This window comes from Nomascus leucogenys, chromosome 15 (assembly GCF_006542625.1).
Source record: "Nomascus leucogenys isolate Asia chromosome 15, Asia_NLE_v1, whole genome shotgun sequence".
Taxonomy (NCBI): domain Eukaryota; kingdom Metazoa; phylum Chordata; class Mammalia; order Primates; family Hylobatidae; genus Nomascus; species Nomascus leucogenys.
In genome coordinates this window covers 20,896,376-20,912,490 of record NC_044395.1, presented here as the reverse complement: position 1 = coordinate 20,912,490, position 16,115 = coordinate 20,896,376, and the positions used below count along the sequence as shown (strand labels likewise).

Here is a 16,115-nt window from a genome sequence, read left to right as displayed (position 1 = left end):
ACCTCAGGTGATCTGCCTGCCTCAGCCTTCCAAAGTGCTGGGATTACAGGTGTGAGCAACCGAGCCCAGCCCAGACTGGTTTTCAAAGTGACTGAATCACTTAATCATCCTGCCAGCAATGTTTGAGGGCTCCAACTTCTCTACATCCTTGCCAATATTTGTTATTGTCTATCTTTTTAATTTTAGCTCTCTTAGTGAGGATACAGTGGTATCTCGTCGTGGTCTTGATTTGCAGTTCCCTGGGGACTAATGATATTGAGCATCTTTTCATGTGCTTATTGGCCATTTGTATATTTCCTTAGGAGAAATATATAGCCAAATCTTTTACCCACTTTGTATTATCATTTTTACTTGTCATAAAATACGCAACATAAAATTTATCATCTTTACCTTTTTTAAGCATACAGTTCAGTGGCATTAAGTACATTCACATTCTTGTGTTACCATCACCATGATTCAGTCTCCAGAACTCCTTTCATCTTGCAAAACTGAAACTCTTATTTTTTTTTTGAGCATTCTTTCCTTCTTTTATTACTACTGAGGTTAAACATTTTCATGTGATTACTGGCCATTCATATTTCTTTGTGGGACAGCTTGGTAACTTCAAAAATAATACTAATGTTTTTCCTGATTATAATATGCTTATTGTAGATATGTAGAAAATACAGAAGAATACAATACTATAGAGGAAAAAATTCACATAATTCAAATTATAAAAACAACCATCGCTGCTAATTTTTACTTTTCTCTGCACATGTTTTCTTATAGAACTGATATTCTGGACAAATGTATTTTAGAGTATATGTTTTTTCTTTCCTTTTTTTTTTTTTTTGAGACAGAGTCTCGCTTTGTTGCCCAGGCTGGAGAGCAGTGACTCAATCTCAGCTCACTACAACCTCTACCTCCTGGGTTCAAGTGATTCTCCTACCTCAGCCTCCCGAGTAGCTGGAATGACAGGCACGTGCCACTAAGCTTGGCTAATTTTTGTATTTTTAGTAGAGACGGGGTTTCATGGGCCAGGCTAGTCTTGAACTCCTAACCTCCGGTCCCACCTTGGCCTCCCAAAGTGCTGGGATTACAAGGCGTGAGTCACCGTACCCGGCCCTGTTTTCTCTTTTTTGTAAAATTAATTTTAAGTTCCAGGATACATGTGCAGGATGTGCATGTTTGTTACGTAGGTAAACGTGTGCCATGGTTTGCTGCACCTATCAGCCCATCATCTAGGTATTAAGCTCAGCATGCATTAGCTATTTTTCCTGATGCTCTCCTTCCCCACAACCCTACCCTGACAGGCCCCAGTGTGTGTTGCTCCCCTCCCTGTGTCCATGTGTTCTCATTGTTCAGCTCCCACTTATGAGTGAGAACATGTGGTGTTTGGTTTTCTCTTCCTGTGTTAGTTTGCTGAGGGTAATGGCTTCCAGCTCCATCCATGCCCCTGCAAAGGACATGAGCTCATTCTTTTTTATGGCTGCATAGTATTCCATAGTATATATGTACCCCATTTTCTTTATCCAGTGTATCATTGATGGGCATTTGGGTTGATTCCATGTTTTTGCTATTGTGAACAGTGAAAACTGAAACTCTTTATCCATTCAACGATAACTTTCCCTTCCTTCACTCCAGCAACTCATTCTATTTTCGGTCTCTATGAATTTCAGTACTCTAGGTACCTCATTTAAGTGGATCAGGCAGTATTTGTCCTTCTGTGACTGGCTTATTTCACTTAGCATCATGTTCTCAAGGTTCATCCATGTTGTAACATATGTCAGAATTTCCTTCCTTCCTTTTTTTTTTTTTTTTTTTTTTGTTGAGACGGAGTATCATTCTGTTGCCCAGGCTGGAGTGCAGTGGCGCAATCTCGGCTCACTGCAACCTCTGCCCCTGGGATCAAGCAATTCTCCTGCCTCAGCCTCCCTTGTGGTTGGGATTACAGGTGTGCGCTACCACTCCTGGCTAATTTTTGTATTTTTAGTAGAGACGGGGTTTCACCATGATGGCTAGGCTGGTCTCAAACACCTGACCTCAAGTGATCCGCCCGCCTCGGCCTCCCAAAGTGCTGGGATTACAGGCGTGAGCCACTGCGCCCGGCCGTAGAATTTCCCTCCTTTCTAAGGTTGAATAATATTCCAATTTATGTATAGTCCACATTTTGCTTATCTATTCATCTGTTGATGGACACTTGGGTTGCTTCTACCCCTTGGCTATTGTGAATAATGCTGCTGTGAACATGTGTGTATAAATACCTGTCCAAGCCCCTGCTTTCAGTTCTCTTGGGTGTGTACTCAGAAGTGGAATTGCTGGATTATATGGTAATTTCATCTTTAACTTTTTAAGAAAGTGCCATACTGTTTTCCACAGCAGCTGCACCATTTTACATTTCCACCAACAGTGCACAAGGGTTCCAATTTCTCCCCATCCTCACCAACACTTGTTATTTTCTGCTTTTTAAAAAACAGTAGCCATTCTAATGAGTGTGAGTTTGTATCTCATTGTGGTTTTGATGATTTGCTTTTCCCTAATGATTAGTGATTGTATTAGGAAGTTCGGGCTGCCATAACAAATACCACAGACTAAGTAGCATAAAAACAGAAATTTATTTCTCACAGTTCTGGAGGCTGGGAGTCCAACATCAGGTTCTGGCTGATTTGGTTCTTGGTGAGAGCCCACTTTCTGACTTTCAGATGGTCACCTTTTCACCGTATACTCACATGGTAGAGAGAGATCTTTCTCTCTTCCTTGTCTTATAAGGCCACCAATCCTATGAGATTAGGATCCTATTCCTATGACGTCATTTAACCTTAATTACTCCCTATAAGCCCTGTCTCCAAATATGGACACCTTGGAAGTTAGGGTTTCAACATATGGGTTTTGGGGAGACACAGTTTGGCCCATAGCAGTGACCTCGAGCATCTTTTAATGTGCTTATTGGTCATTTGTATATCTACTTTAGAGAGATGTCTATTCAAGTCCCTCGCCCATTTTTATTTTTTAGAGACGGAGTCTCACTCTGTCACCCAGGCTGGAGTGCAGTGGCAGGATCTGGGCTCACTGCAAGCTCCGCCTCCTGGGTTCATTCCATTCTCCTGCCTCAGCCTCCCGAGTAGTTGGGACTACAGGCGCCCGCCACCATACCCGGCTAATTTTTGTATTTTTTAGTAGAGATGGGGTTTTGCCGTGTTAGCCAGGATGGTCTCCATCTCCTGAGCTCGTGATCCACCCGCCTCGGCCTCCCAAAGTGCTGGGATTACAGGCGTGAGCCACTGCGCCCGGCCTCACCCATTTTTAAACAGGGCTGCTTGTCTTTTGTTGTTGTTGAGTTGCAGGAGTTCTTTATATCCTGGATACAAGCCTCTTAGTGGATATGTGATTTGGAAATATTTTGTCTCATTCTGTGGGTTGTCTTTTTCATTTCTTGATGGTGTTCTTTAAAGCACAAAAGTTTTTAATTTTGATGAAGTCTCATTTATTTTTCTCTTGTTGTCATGTCTAAGAAACCATTGCCTAATTCAAAGTCATGAAGATTTACTTATTCCTATGGTTTCTTTTAAGAGTTTTATAGTTTAAGCTCTTACATTTGGGTGTATGATTCATTCTGAGTTAATGTTTATATACGGTGTGAGATATCCCTTTTTAAAATATTCCTAAGAACATCTGAGTTTCAGAATGTTCTTTACTAGATTAGATATGAAAAAAATTGGTGAGGGTTTTTTTCTTTTTTCTTTCTTTTTCTTTATTTTTTGAGACAGAGTCTCTCTCTGTCACCTAGGCTGGAGTGCTGGCCCACTGCAATCTTGACCTCCTGGACTTAAGCAATCTTTCCACCTCAGCCTTCCAAGTAGCTGGGACCACTAGGTGTGTGCCAGCACACCTGGCTAATTTTTAATTTTTTTGTAGAGACAGACTCTCAATGTGTTGCCCAGGCTGGTCTCAAACTCCAGGGCTCAGGCAATCCTCCTGTCTTGGCCTCCAAAAATGGGAATCACAGGGATGAACCACCGTGCCCAGCCAGGAGGGTTTTTTAAATTGCTGTTTTTGGGGGTCTTTTAAAAATATCATGGACTCATTGCAGACATGGGAAATCACATGTATTATATCATCTAAAATATATTTCATTTATAATAAGCTCATTCAGTCTGTTTTATAAGCAGAGAAATCCAAACATACGGTAACTTAACAGGAATGGCTGCCAGTAACAGTTGAGCTAACACTCATTGAAAGATTATGAATAATATCTTGATTACAAATCAAAGCTTGGTCTCATCTTTTTAGCTCAAAATTACTAAGACTACATAACATTTTTTAGTTTGATTAATGGTAGAGTAACTAATTAGACTGGGAAAGAGATTAGCAAATCATTCAAGATGTCAAGGGCAGGCAAAGTGCCATTTTGTTGTAGATAATGTAGTAAAGCTCATAGTGACAGGTGTGCATAATAAGTAAGAACTGAGAATACCTAGGTGTTGAAGAGTCTAGGTAATGTTTTTAATATCAGCATTATTTGGTTAAATTTGATTTTCTTCTTCTGAATTTCCTTACTGCTGAATTGGCCTTTGATTTATTGACATTCTAAGATTTAGTGTGGATTTTCTTTTTGCCTTGCAGGATGCAGAGAATCAAATATTAAAGACAAGTGTATGGTACCGAGAGGTAAATAATTATGTTTTCTTCTAAATATATTGCACTCCTGATCTGGATCTGCTGCAAAATATAGTTATTTAAGAAATAGGTATTATCTTTATATTTATGGTTCCTTAGATCTGCAGCAGACCTAATTTATTATAATTCATTTAAGATGTATGGCCCTGGTTTCTGGTTGGGACTACCATCTTTAGGATTCAGATGGGAAGTCCTTTCTCCTAACAGATAGAACCAAGAGGCTGATAAATTGGATTATTAATCCAAACGCCTCTTTAGTTCTTTAGCGAGGCAGACATTGCCCCATCTTGATAAGTTTTCTTTTTGGCTACTCCTAACAGGTCTGGAATGATGAATTTTTATCCTGGAACTCCAGCATGTTTGATGAGATTAGAGAGATCTCCCTACCTCTAAGTGCCATCTGGGCCCCTGATATCATCATCAATGAGTTGTAAGTGTGCTGGTGTGTATTTCTGTGGGGTTCAGACTGCTTGGTATAGTCAGGCCAGTTGCTGCTTACTTTCAGTCAGTGTTGCTCATTTTTGCTTCTCAAGTTGAAGGGGAGCATATTGTTGGGACTATTCAGGTTAGAAGTGCCATGGGTTCACATTATTTAAGATACAGATCTGGTTACTAATGTTGAGGTTACTCATTATGTCTGTGTTGTTATAGCAGCGAATGAGTTAACTTACGAGGCTGTCACTGAAAAGCTCATCTTCACCAGGGTGAATCGTCTCATGGAAAATGTGATTCTGTTTTTGCAGGGCTAGGCTGGTCCTGGACCTCATGGTCACTACTATCTCCTAATCAGCCTATGTTTTGAAATGACCAACATCCTCTCTGTGACAACAAGTTCTCTTGTGTTTCATATAGTGTGGACATTGAAAGATCCCCTGACCTTCCCTATGTTTATGTGAACTCATCTGGGACCATTGAGAACTATAAGCCCATCCAGGTGGTCTCCGCATGCAGTTTAGAGACATATGCTTTTCCATTTGATGTCCAGAATTGCAGCCTAACCTTCAAGAGCATTCTGCACACAGGTAAACCATGAGAGATACCCATCAATGCTAGGTTGGTGCACGTAGGTGAAATGATATTATACTATCCTTCAGGTCTATTTTATTCTTGCAGATAATTGGCTATTTAAAAATTGGAATCTCTTCTTGCAGTTTTTTGGCTCCTGCTGTAATCCAGACCAAGTATGATGCTGTAGCCCACCGCAGTTGTTTTGGAAATACAGTGTTAGGCCTCTACTGCCATGGATAATACTATAGAAATCGCGGGCAAGCTCCATCATTCTACAGAGAGTGTATTCCAAGCCGTAAATTCACAGTTGTTGTTTTTTTATGACTAGAAAGATTTTGTTCCACATCCCTACCCCCTAATTCAAATAAGGCCAAGGAGACTGTGCCTATGCGGGCAGGAGAACGAGGAAGGATTCGAACTGGGAGCTGGAAAAGTGGGTGGATGTTGGCATCTCTTTCTCTCTGGGAAAGTCAAGTGTTTGTGTTGTTTGCAGTGGAAGACGTAGACCTGGCCTTTCTGAGGAGCCCAGAAGACATTAAGCATGACAAAAAGGCGTTTTTGAATGACAGTGAGTGGGAACTTCTATCTGTGTCCTCCACATACAGCATCCTGCAGAGCAGCACTGGAGGATTTGCACAGATTCAGTTTAATGTACGTTCTTTACTACCTGTCCCTGTTGCCTGCTTCTCCACAGCCTTTGGCCTCTCTCTTGGGCCAAGGAGTTTCTGCTCTATTGCATGTTCTCATTCATTATCACCCAAGAACAGGGACTTCAGCGGGCTCTGAGCATCCACCCACATTCCAGCATTTCACAGAGCAGAGGTTCAGTGGGAGATGCTGGGCCCCTCCGGAAGATAACAGACACCAGAGGCCTGGTATTCAGACACCAGAGGCCTGAAGCATGCCCTACAGCAGGAATCCTCCAATCTTTCCACACATACTCACATTATGGCTTCTAATTGCTACCCAGAAAAAACACAGACAAACCCACATACAACAACAACAAATTGGGAAGACTATCTCATCAACATTATTGTCCTATTATTTTTATTGAGTAAGTTATCAACTAATTCCAGATGCAGATGCATAATATGATAATATTATTAACTTGAATATCTTAAGGGATTAGCCAATAAGACCCACAGAGACCACTGGTAGCTTCTGGATCAGAGGGAACAATTAAACCCCTCAAAATTATGATGGGAACCCACACTCCTCCGATGCAGCCCTTGGCTGCATTGTTCATAGGGAAATTTGTCCGGCATGAAACTGGGGGATGGTGGGGTACAGGACAGTGAAGCCCGCTGATTTGTACTCCAGAGGCAGCCATTGTCCCTTCTTTGGCCCCCTGGGAAACTGTTTTGATATGTGGTCTGCAGCAATTTCACACAACTGGTAAACTACATCATTAGTATTCAGCAGTGCATTCTTCTTTTCTGCAAAAAGTCAGCTAGTGGTAGTGGTAGTGAGGGAATGGTGGTCCTTCATGCCAAGTAATGGATTCAGTTGAAAAATAGAAACCACAGGCAAGTCAGGACTGCACACAAGATGAATTATCCCAAAAATATACCTTTGGAATAAGAAGGAAAATTTAGACTAGACTAAGGTGCTCTGGTATAATAGATATGCTAAGGGGAGGTGATGAAAGAAACTATCATTCTCTGAATGTGGTGGCTCATGCCTGTAGTCCCAGAACTTTGGGAGGCCAAGGCGGGCAGATCGTTTGAGGTCAGGAGTTCGAGACTAGTCTGGCCAACATGGCAAAACCCCATCTTTACTAAAAATACAAAAACTTGCTGGGCGTAGTGGTGTGCGCATGAGAATTGCTTGAACCTGGGAGGTGGAGGTTGCAGTAAGCAAAGATCGTACCACTGCACTCCAGCCTGGGTGACAGAGGGAGACTCTGTCAAAAGAAAAGAAAGGAAGGAAGGAAGGAGGGAAGGAAGGAAGGAAAGAAGGAAGGGGAAAGAAGGAAAGCAGGAAAGAAGGAAAGAAAGAAAGAAAGAAAGAGAAAGAAAGAAAGAAAGAAAGAAACTATTATTGAGCTTACAGGTATCCCTCAATTGGTTAAAGGTGTATACAGCTTTCCACCAAAGCTCTTGTTAAATCTGGGCCTCTTAGACACAGTTGTGGTTTGAACCTGACTGATGTATAATGCTGGCTAGTAGTTAATCGCAACTCATACCCTCCTCTGATGGTGGGCTTTGGGATCTTGCCTAGAATTCTGCTTGGTTTTAAGCAAAGCTTGCATTGTGGCCTGTTTGTCCACTTTTCTTGTAAGGAAAAGGGAAGGAAAGCAAGCAAGCTTTTTTTTTTTTTTTTTTTTTTAAATTTCAATGAGTTTCTTGGCTAGGAGTAAACACCTCATTAATTTTAAAGATATCAGCCCACAAACATTATTAATGCAGCCCGAATAATGGAGAGCATTAAAGGGAAATGTGAAGGAGTAGCACATGCAAGGTGGAACATAGTCACCTACCAAGCACTCCTGAGAACACTGCACACACCATTACCTACACTGCACGAAGGAGACAAACACAGGAAAGAGATGGGGCAGGTAAACAAGGGCATGTGCTTGCATGCACAGGCACACGTGCACACACACACACACACAAACACATTCTCTCTCTCTCTCCATAGACCAGCTATTATTTGTAGTTACATGTCACCCTCCTTCACCCTAAATGTTAATTCGTCAACAGCAGCTGAAGGTTTTCTATATACTATCTCCATTTTAATTATGATGAACAGAGACAGTGAGAAGATTGTTTAATGGAAGGGAGGCTTCCCTGGATCTCAGAGCCATGGTCCAGTTCCTCTGCTCTCCTCACTGCCATGCTTCCCCCCTGGGTACGTGTTGAAGTGGAAGTGTGCTGGAGGCAGGTGCAATTTGATTTCATGCTCTTGGAAGTTTTCCATGGGTCCTTTTGCCCTGGGGGTGGACGTGGGTTGTCTAGCAGGGCTGGCTTCCGCCCTGGTCCTCAGGAGCAGAGTAGGGAGAGAATCCTGAGTAGAGTCACAGATCATATTTGGTGGGGCAGGAAGCCAGACTCAGGAGCAATTCTGCAGCTTTAGAAAGACTAAGAGTGGATTCGGTGACGATCACAGTTTTCTGCCTCCCAACCTCGCTCAGCCTCCATGCATTTGTGCTCTGTGCACAGCGCCTAGGCTCATTCTCTTACTCCATACCAGACATCCCACTCTGAATTTAGCAACCAAGTCACCTGGGTTTCCTTCAACAGCCCTTGGCCAGTGTTGTGAAATTCAGAGCCTGATTCTATTATGCCAACACTGGACCTGCCAGCGTCCTGACAGCAAAGTACCATCTCCTCTTAATCTACTCGCCGGCTGTATCTCAGTCCAGGCTGCCCAGCGGGAGGTTGGGGACAGGTAGGGAAGTGAGGAGAAGCAATAATCTATTCTAAATTCATCCTTGCCCTTGGCCTGAGGTACACTGCTGCCATTTATACTACATCAAGTGCTCCGGACGCCCCATGAGTTTCAGCTAATGTGCAATCATAGCTGCCGACTCTGGGACACAAATTGTTTATCAGAGGACACCACGGGTGCTTTGGAGTCAGGCTACATTCCACAGGGAGCCCAGAGCACAGGCACTTCTCCCTACAAAGATGTCTGTGTACAGCCTGGGACCCGGTCCAGCAGCCATGGGAGGGGAGGTTTCCTCCAATATATTATTGGAGGTGCTGGTTCCCAGAAACAGCAGGGTGAGCATTTGATTTTGCATGACAGTGGTTTTTTTTTTCTTTAAAGAATGAGGGTAGAAGTGGGAGGAGGTAGGAATACAATTTAGGAACTCATGTTGGATGGAAAAGAGTGGACAGCTGTGGAAACTAAACCGAGCCCAACCACAGATATCCTCACACCGAGTAACGTGTTTATTTGAGCAGGAATTGGGGTGCCTACAGGGTGTCCTAGAAAATGCAAAGGGGGCATTTGGGAAAGAAAGGTACTTCATTTATCCTCTTTTCCTGTTATAATTTTTTTTCTAGATTAGGTAGAGTAACTGTGTTGAGATACTTATTGAATGCAGCTCATAAACTTGATAGAAGATCAAGATCCCTCTAAGTGCCAGCAGATCATATGAGAGAGAGAGAGAGAGGGAGAGAGAGAATTTAGAGCCCTAGATATCCTTTCTGGGTCACTCAAGTGATGTGGGAATCACGGACTGACTTTCTGCTAATCCAGCGCAACCCATAGTCTAGATCCAAGAAACTCTGACTCCAGTGCTTAAATGGCAGCAACTTTCCTGTGCATCTGAGTTGGGAATGCTGGGAGGGGCTTTGGAGAGGAGGGAAATGGGCTCTTCTGTATGAAGTGGAGTCTAGGCGTCAAAATTCCAGCTGTGTCATAAAGACGGTCATGCAAAACTGAGTACTGGTGGGGTCTACCATCAACAAGGCAATTACAGGCTAACCTTGGGGCCTATTCCATCTCCAAGGAGCTCTCCACACACACATTCGGAATTAGATTGATCTCTTTCATTAACATCAATAGGCTCCAAATACCTTTGTGTACTTATTATTACCTGGCTTTAATGGATAATGAAATTGTGGCATAATATTGCTAACACCTGAAGGGTGTCTAATGGGGAACACGGACTGAAACTAAAGTGCTTTTTCTTCCCTTTCTGTGGAATTTAAAGGCACCAGCTCCTTTAGTCCATTAGAAATGATAGGCTGTATGTAGGGGCAGTTTTGCAGAGAGCAGTGTCTCACTGAGGAGGCGACATGCCCTCTACTCAGCAGAAGCAGGAGTCACTGCTCCTTGCATGATCCGCAGAGATGTTGCCCTCAGAAAGACTGACCTCAAGAGGGTAGCCTCCATTCGGGCTAACTCCACACTTCCATTATATTGGAACTAAAAGTAGCGCTGCTACCAGACTCCAATACAATTCAATGAACATCTTTTGAGTTCTTCCCGTGTGCCAGGCTCCATGGTGAACACTTAGGACATAAAGATGAACAAATGAAGGTTCCCGACATCTATCACAGATCCACAAAATCTGCCCAGGGAGACATAATAGCAATAACCACAAAGCTGAGCACTTACTCTATGCCAGGCACCATTTTAAAGTTTGTACCTATAATCCTCACATCCCTAGGAGATGGGTGCTCCAAGTATCTGCATTTTTACAAATAAATGAATTGAGGTGCAGAGAAGTTAAGTAACTTACAGGAGGCTGCAAGGTGACTGGTGGAGCCTGGACTTGAACCCAGGCAACTTGACTCCAGAAACTATGTGCCTAATCCTATATCATGCTGACATACAACTAAAGGCAGTGCAGTATATTCTGGTCCATTCTTTGCCATTTGCCCACTGTGCATTACTTGGCAGGTCACGTGTATTAGTGACACAAGGCTGCCATAACAAAGTACCCCAAACTGAGTGGCTCAAAACAACAGAAATTCATTTTCTGGCAGTTCTGTAGGCTATAAATCTGAAATCAAGACTTGGGCAGGGTTGGTTCCTTCTGGGCATTCTGAGGGAGTAATACAATAGGCCAGGTGCGGTGGCTCACACCTGTAATCCCAGCATTTTGGGAGGTCGAGGCAGGGGGATCACCTGAGGTCAGGAGTTCAAGACCAGCCTGGCCAACATGGTGAAACCCCATCTCTAGTGGAGCTTGCAGTGAGCCGAGATCACGCCACTGCACTCCAGCCTGGGCGACACAGCGAGACTCCATCTCAAAAAAAAGGAACCCCATCTCTACTAAAAATACAAAAAATAAGCCAGGCTTGGTGGCGCACACCTGTAGTCCCAGCTACTTGAGAGGGTGAGGCAGGAGAATTTCTTGAGCCTGGGAGGTAGAGGTTGAGCTGAGATCGTGCCATTGCACTCCAGCCTGGGCAACAAGAGCGAAACTCCGTCACACACACAAAAGTAATACAATATATTGCATAATAAGTGGTTTCAGAAGGAAGATTTTAGTTTCAAAACAGTTTCTCACTTACCAGCTGTGTGAGTTTAAACAAGGAATTCAACCTCTTTGAAACTCAGTTTCCTTGTTTGTAAAATGAAGTTAATGATACCCAGCCCTTAAAGTTGTGAAGACTGAGTAAGTTAAGTTTATGAGCCACCGAGTCTGGTGCCTGGCACACAGCAAGTGGTAAGTAAATGCTAGCTGCTGCTCCTCATTACAACTATTTTTTTTTAATTATTATACTTTAGGTTTTAGGGTACATGTGCACAATGTGCAGGTTTGTTACATATGTATCCATGTGCCGTGTTGGTTTGCTGCACCCATTAACTCGTCATTTAGCATTAGGTATATCTCCTAATGCTGTCCCTCCCCCCTCCCTCCTTATTATAACTATTAATAATATTAATATTAGCTCTGTGTAAAACTTAAAGGATTTTTCTTCTCTTTTCTAAACCAAAAAGTAACCTGAAACATATTTCTAAGATAAATTAGACAGATTTTTCACATTACGCAAAAACGTTGGGACTTTGGGGAGCATTGCTGGCTATGAATTTGGCCAAATCTGAGTCTGTTGGCCTAGATCCTCTTTTCATCAGACCGCTTGTTCCTGGCCAGGTGGTGATGCGCAGGCACCCCCTGGTCTATGTCGTGAGTCTGCTGATTCCTAGCATCTTTCTCATGCTGGTGGACCTGGGGAGCTTCTACCTGCCACCCAACTGCCGAGCCAGGATTGTGTTCAAGACCAGTGTGCTGGTGGGCTATACCGTCTTCAGGGTCAACATGTCCAACCAGGTGCCGCGGAGTGTAGGGAGCACCCCTCTGATTGGTAAGCAGCCTCGGGGTCACTGGACACTCATCTTACATGACACCTGGAAAGATCTGATGCTGGCCAGGCATGGTGGCTCACACCCGTAATATCAGCACTTTGGGAGGCCAAGGTGGGAGGATCACTTCAGCTCAGGAGTTCAAGACCAGCCTAGGCAACATAGCAAGAACTTATCTCTACTAATAATTTAAAAAATCAATAGGGCGTTCAGTGTGTACTCACTACAACCTCCGCCTCCTGGGCCCAAGCGATTCTCCTGCCTCAGCCTCCCGAGTAGCTGGGATTATAGGTGCACACCACTACACCCAGCTAATTTTTTGTATTTTTAGTAGAGACGGGGTTTCACGATGTTGGCCAGGCTGGTCTTGAACTCCTGACCTCAGGTGATCCGCCCACCTCGGCCTCCCAGAGTGCTGGGATTATAGGCATGAGCCCACCATGCCTGGCCTGTTTGTTTGTTTTTATCCCCAATTTCAACCAGTTACCCAAAGTGACTGAGTCATTGATTTCAGCTATTCAGGAAGCTGAGGCAGGAGGATTGCTTGCGTCTAAAAGTTTGAGTCTGCAGGGAGCTATGATCCCACCACTGCACTCCAGCCTGGGTGACAGAGCAAGAAGGGAAGGGAAGGGGAGGGGAGGGGAGAGAAAGAGAGAAAAATAAAGAGAGAAAGAGAGAAAAGAAGGAAGGAAGGAAGGAGGGAAGGAAGGAAAAAAAAAAAGAGCAAGCCAGATGCAGTGGCTCACACCCATAATCACAACCCTTTGGGAGGCTGAGGCAGGAGGATTGCTTGAGCCCAAGAGTTCAAGACAACATAGTGAGGCCTTATCTCTCTCGCTCTCTCTCTTTTTTTTTTGAGATGGAGTCTTGCTGTTGTCTCCAGGCTGGAGGGCAGTGGCGCAATCTTGGCTTATTGCAACCTCCGCCTCCTGGGTTCAAGCGATTTTCCTGCCTCAGCCTCTGGAGTAGCTGGGACTATAGGTGCCCGCCACCATGCCCAGCTAATTTTTTGTATTTTAGTAGAGACGGGGTTTCACTATGTTGGCCAGGATGGTCTCGATCTCCTGACCTTGTGATCTGCCCACCTCAGCCTCCCAAAGTGTTGGGATTACAGGCATGAGCCACCACGTCCGGCCATAAGGCCTTATCTCTACAAAAAATAAAAAAAATTAGCCTTGTGTGGTGGTGTGTGCCTGTAGTCCCACCTATTCAGGAGGCTGAGGAGGGAGAATCACTTCAGCCCAATAGGTTAAGGCTACAGTGAGCCATGATTGCACCACTGCACTCCAGCTTGGGCAATAGAGCAAGACCCTGTCCCTAAAGAAAACAAAAAAATCTGATGCTGCATTTCAGACTGGAGGCTAACTGCCCCTCTTCTGGCTTCTCTCAGGGCACTTCTTCACCATCTGCATGGCCTTCTTGGTTCTCAGCTTAGCTAAGTCCATCGTGTTGGTCAAATTCCTCCACGATGAGCAGCGTGGTGGACAGGAGCAGCCCTTCTTGTGCCTTCGGGGGGACACTGATGCTGACAGGCCTGGAGTGGAACCCAGGGCCCAGCGTGCTGTGGTAACAGGTGTGTGAGAAGCTTTGTGTTTCTCTCCTGTCTGGATTGATCACCTTAAAAATTCATTCCTGTTGGTGATGTACTAGGTATTGCGTTGGCCTATGTGAAAAACCTAAAACAACTGCTTCTTAGCCTGGGTGTGGCATTTTATGTTATCTCTCTGGAGACTGAAGGCTGCCTCCCTCTGGCTTTCTAGAAAGTCTCATTTTGTTGTTTTGTTGTTTGTTTTGGTTTGGTTTTCTGAGACAGGGTTTTGCCATGTTGCACAGGCTGGTCTCGAACTCCTAGGCTCAGGCGATCTTCCCTCCTTTGCCACCCAAAGTGCTGCGATTGCAGGTGTGAGCCACTGCGCTCAGCTGAAAGTCTAATTTTGGCTTGAAGTTCAGGCCCTCAGTTACTCTTTGTTTTGACGGAGTCTCGCTCTGTCGCCCAGGCTTGAACGCAGTGGCACAATCTCTGCTCACTGCAGCCTCCTGCCTCCTCCCAGGGCTCCAAGCTCATATTCTCCCTGCCCTCAGGCCTCTCCCAAGTAGTCCATGCTGGGACTATAGGCGTGTTTTTTGTAGGCCACCATTGACCTGGCCGCTGGCCTAATTTTATAGGGTATTTTGTATTTTTAGTAGAGACGGGGTTTCACCATGTTGGCCAGGCTGATCTCAAACTCCTGACCTCAGGTGATCCGCCCACCTCGGCCTCCCAGAGTGCTGGGATTTACAGGTGTGAGCCCACCATGCCTGGCCTGTTTGTTTGTTTTTATCCCCAGTTTTAACCAATTACCCAAAGTGACAGAGCCATTGATTTCAGAATAGCACAGTGCTGGCATGCACGTGCACACATGCATACACGGAGCTTGTGTACATTTAGGTTCTAGTTGCTTAATGTGAACAAGTATAAGAATCATCCCAGCCCCGAAAACTCCTACTGAGTCCATATGGGCTGACCTCTAGCTCAGAAAATCTCCTGAATGGATCTAGCACACATACACCCTGCTTACATAATACAGCTCTGACGTGTTCTCTGAGGCTTCCTGCAGTACAACTTTGCCTCGCCTAATCGGGTGGGGAGAGTAGCCAACCCAAACACAACCCACTGCTCAGTTTCACCTACAACTTTCCTTGAAGGATGAGGCCATCAGCTTCAAGAGAAAGTCCAGGTGGGTCTTGGTAGTCCCTGGCTCACCCAGGGTGTTTTCCTCCATCACACAGAGTCCTCGCTGTATGGAGAGCACCTGGCCCAGCCAGGAACCCTGAAGGAAGTCTGGTCGCAGCTTCAATCTATCAGCAACTACCTCCAAACTCAGGACCAGACAGACCAACAGGAGGCAGAGTGGTTGGTCCTCTTGTCCCACTTTGACCGACTGCTCTTCCGAAGCTACCTTTTCATGCTGGGGCTCTACGCCATCACTCTGTGCTCCCTCTGGGCACTGTGGGGTGGTGTGTGAAGACTGAAGTGTTCTGATCTCAATAATTGTGCTGGCACTTAGAAGAGAGAAGACAGGGAATAATAGTGGGTTAAAAAGCTTTCTGGGTCGGGTGTGGTGGCTCTTGCCTATAGTCCCAGTGCTTTGGGGGGCCACAGCAGGAGGATTGCTTGAGCCCAGGAGTTCGAGACCAGCCAGGGCAACATAGTGAGACTGCATCTCTACCAGTAAATAAATAAATAAATAAATAAATAAATAAATAGCTGAGCATAGTGGCTCATGCCTGTACTCTCAGCTACTTGGGAGGTTGAGGTGGGAGGATTGCTTGAGCCCAGGATTTCAAGGCTGCAGTAAGCCATGATTGCACCACTGCAGCCTGGGCGACAGAGCAAGACCCTGTCTCAAAAAAAATAAAATAAAAGGCTTTCTGCCATCATTGCCTCTCCATTGAGTCCAGCTTCATACACTTAATAGTCTGCTGTGTGACCCAGGAATCATATGTTCATGAAAATGTATAAGCAGTATGAGTATACAGTAAAAAAGTAAACTTTCCTTCTTATCCCAGTCCACTCACCCAAAGTAACCACTGTTAGTAATTTCTTCCAGAAGATTTCTAGGCACACGCTTGCCTTTATGTATGCTTAAGCAGTTTTTAAAAAAGTGTAAGATGGCTCCATCTTCCAGCCCTGCCTTGGCCATTTA

At 44.5% G+C, this 16,115-nt stretch overlaps 1 protein-coding gene across 1 annotated transcript in view; it reads left to right on the top strand.

Annotated features, from left to right (window-relative positions):
• The window catches only part of HTR3B (5-hydroxytryptamine receptor 3B), a 37,345-nt gene extending 21,496 nt beyond the window's left edge, over positions 1–15,849 (top strand). Inside the window, exons 3-9 of the mRNA XM_030829334.1 lie at positions 4,603–4,647; positions 4,977–5,086; positions 5,509–5,678; positions 6,158–6,315; positions 12,221–12,431; positions 13,820–14,002; positions 15,199–15,849. Coding sequence (XP_030685194.1) covers positions 4,603–4,647; positions 4,977–5,086; positions 5,509–5,678; positions 6,158–6,315; positions 12,221–12,431; positions 13,820–14,002; positions 15,199–15,434 — 1,113 coding nt within the window. The 3' untranslated portion in view covers positions 15,435–15,849. The remainder of the gene's footprint in view (positions 1–4,602; positions 4,648–4,976; positions 5,087–5,508; positions 5,679–6,157; positions 6,316–12,220; positions 12,432–13,819; positions 14,003–15,198) is intronic.
• Positions 15,850–16,115: the final 266 nt, after the last annotated feature.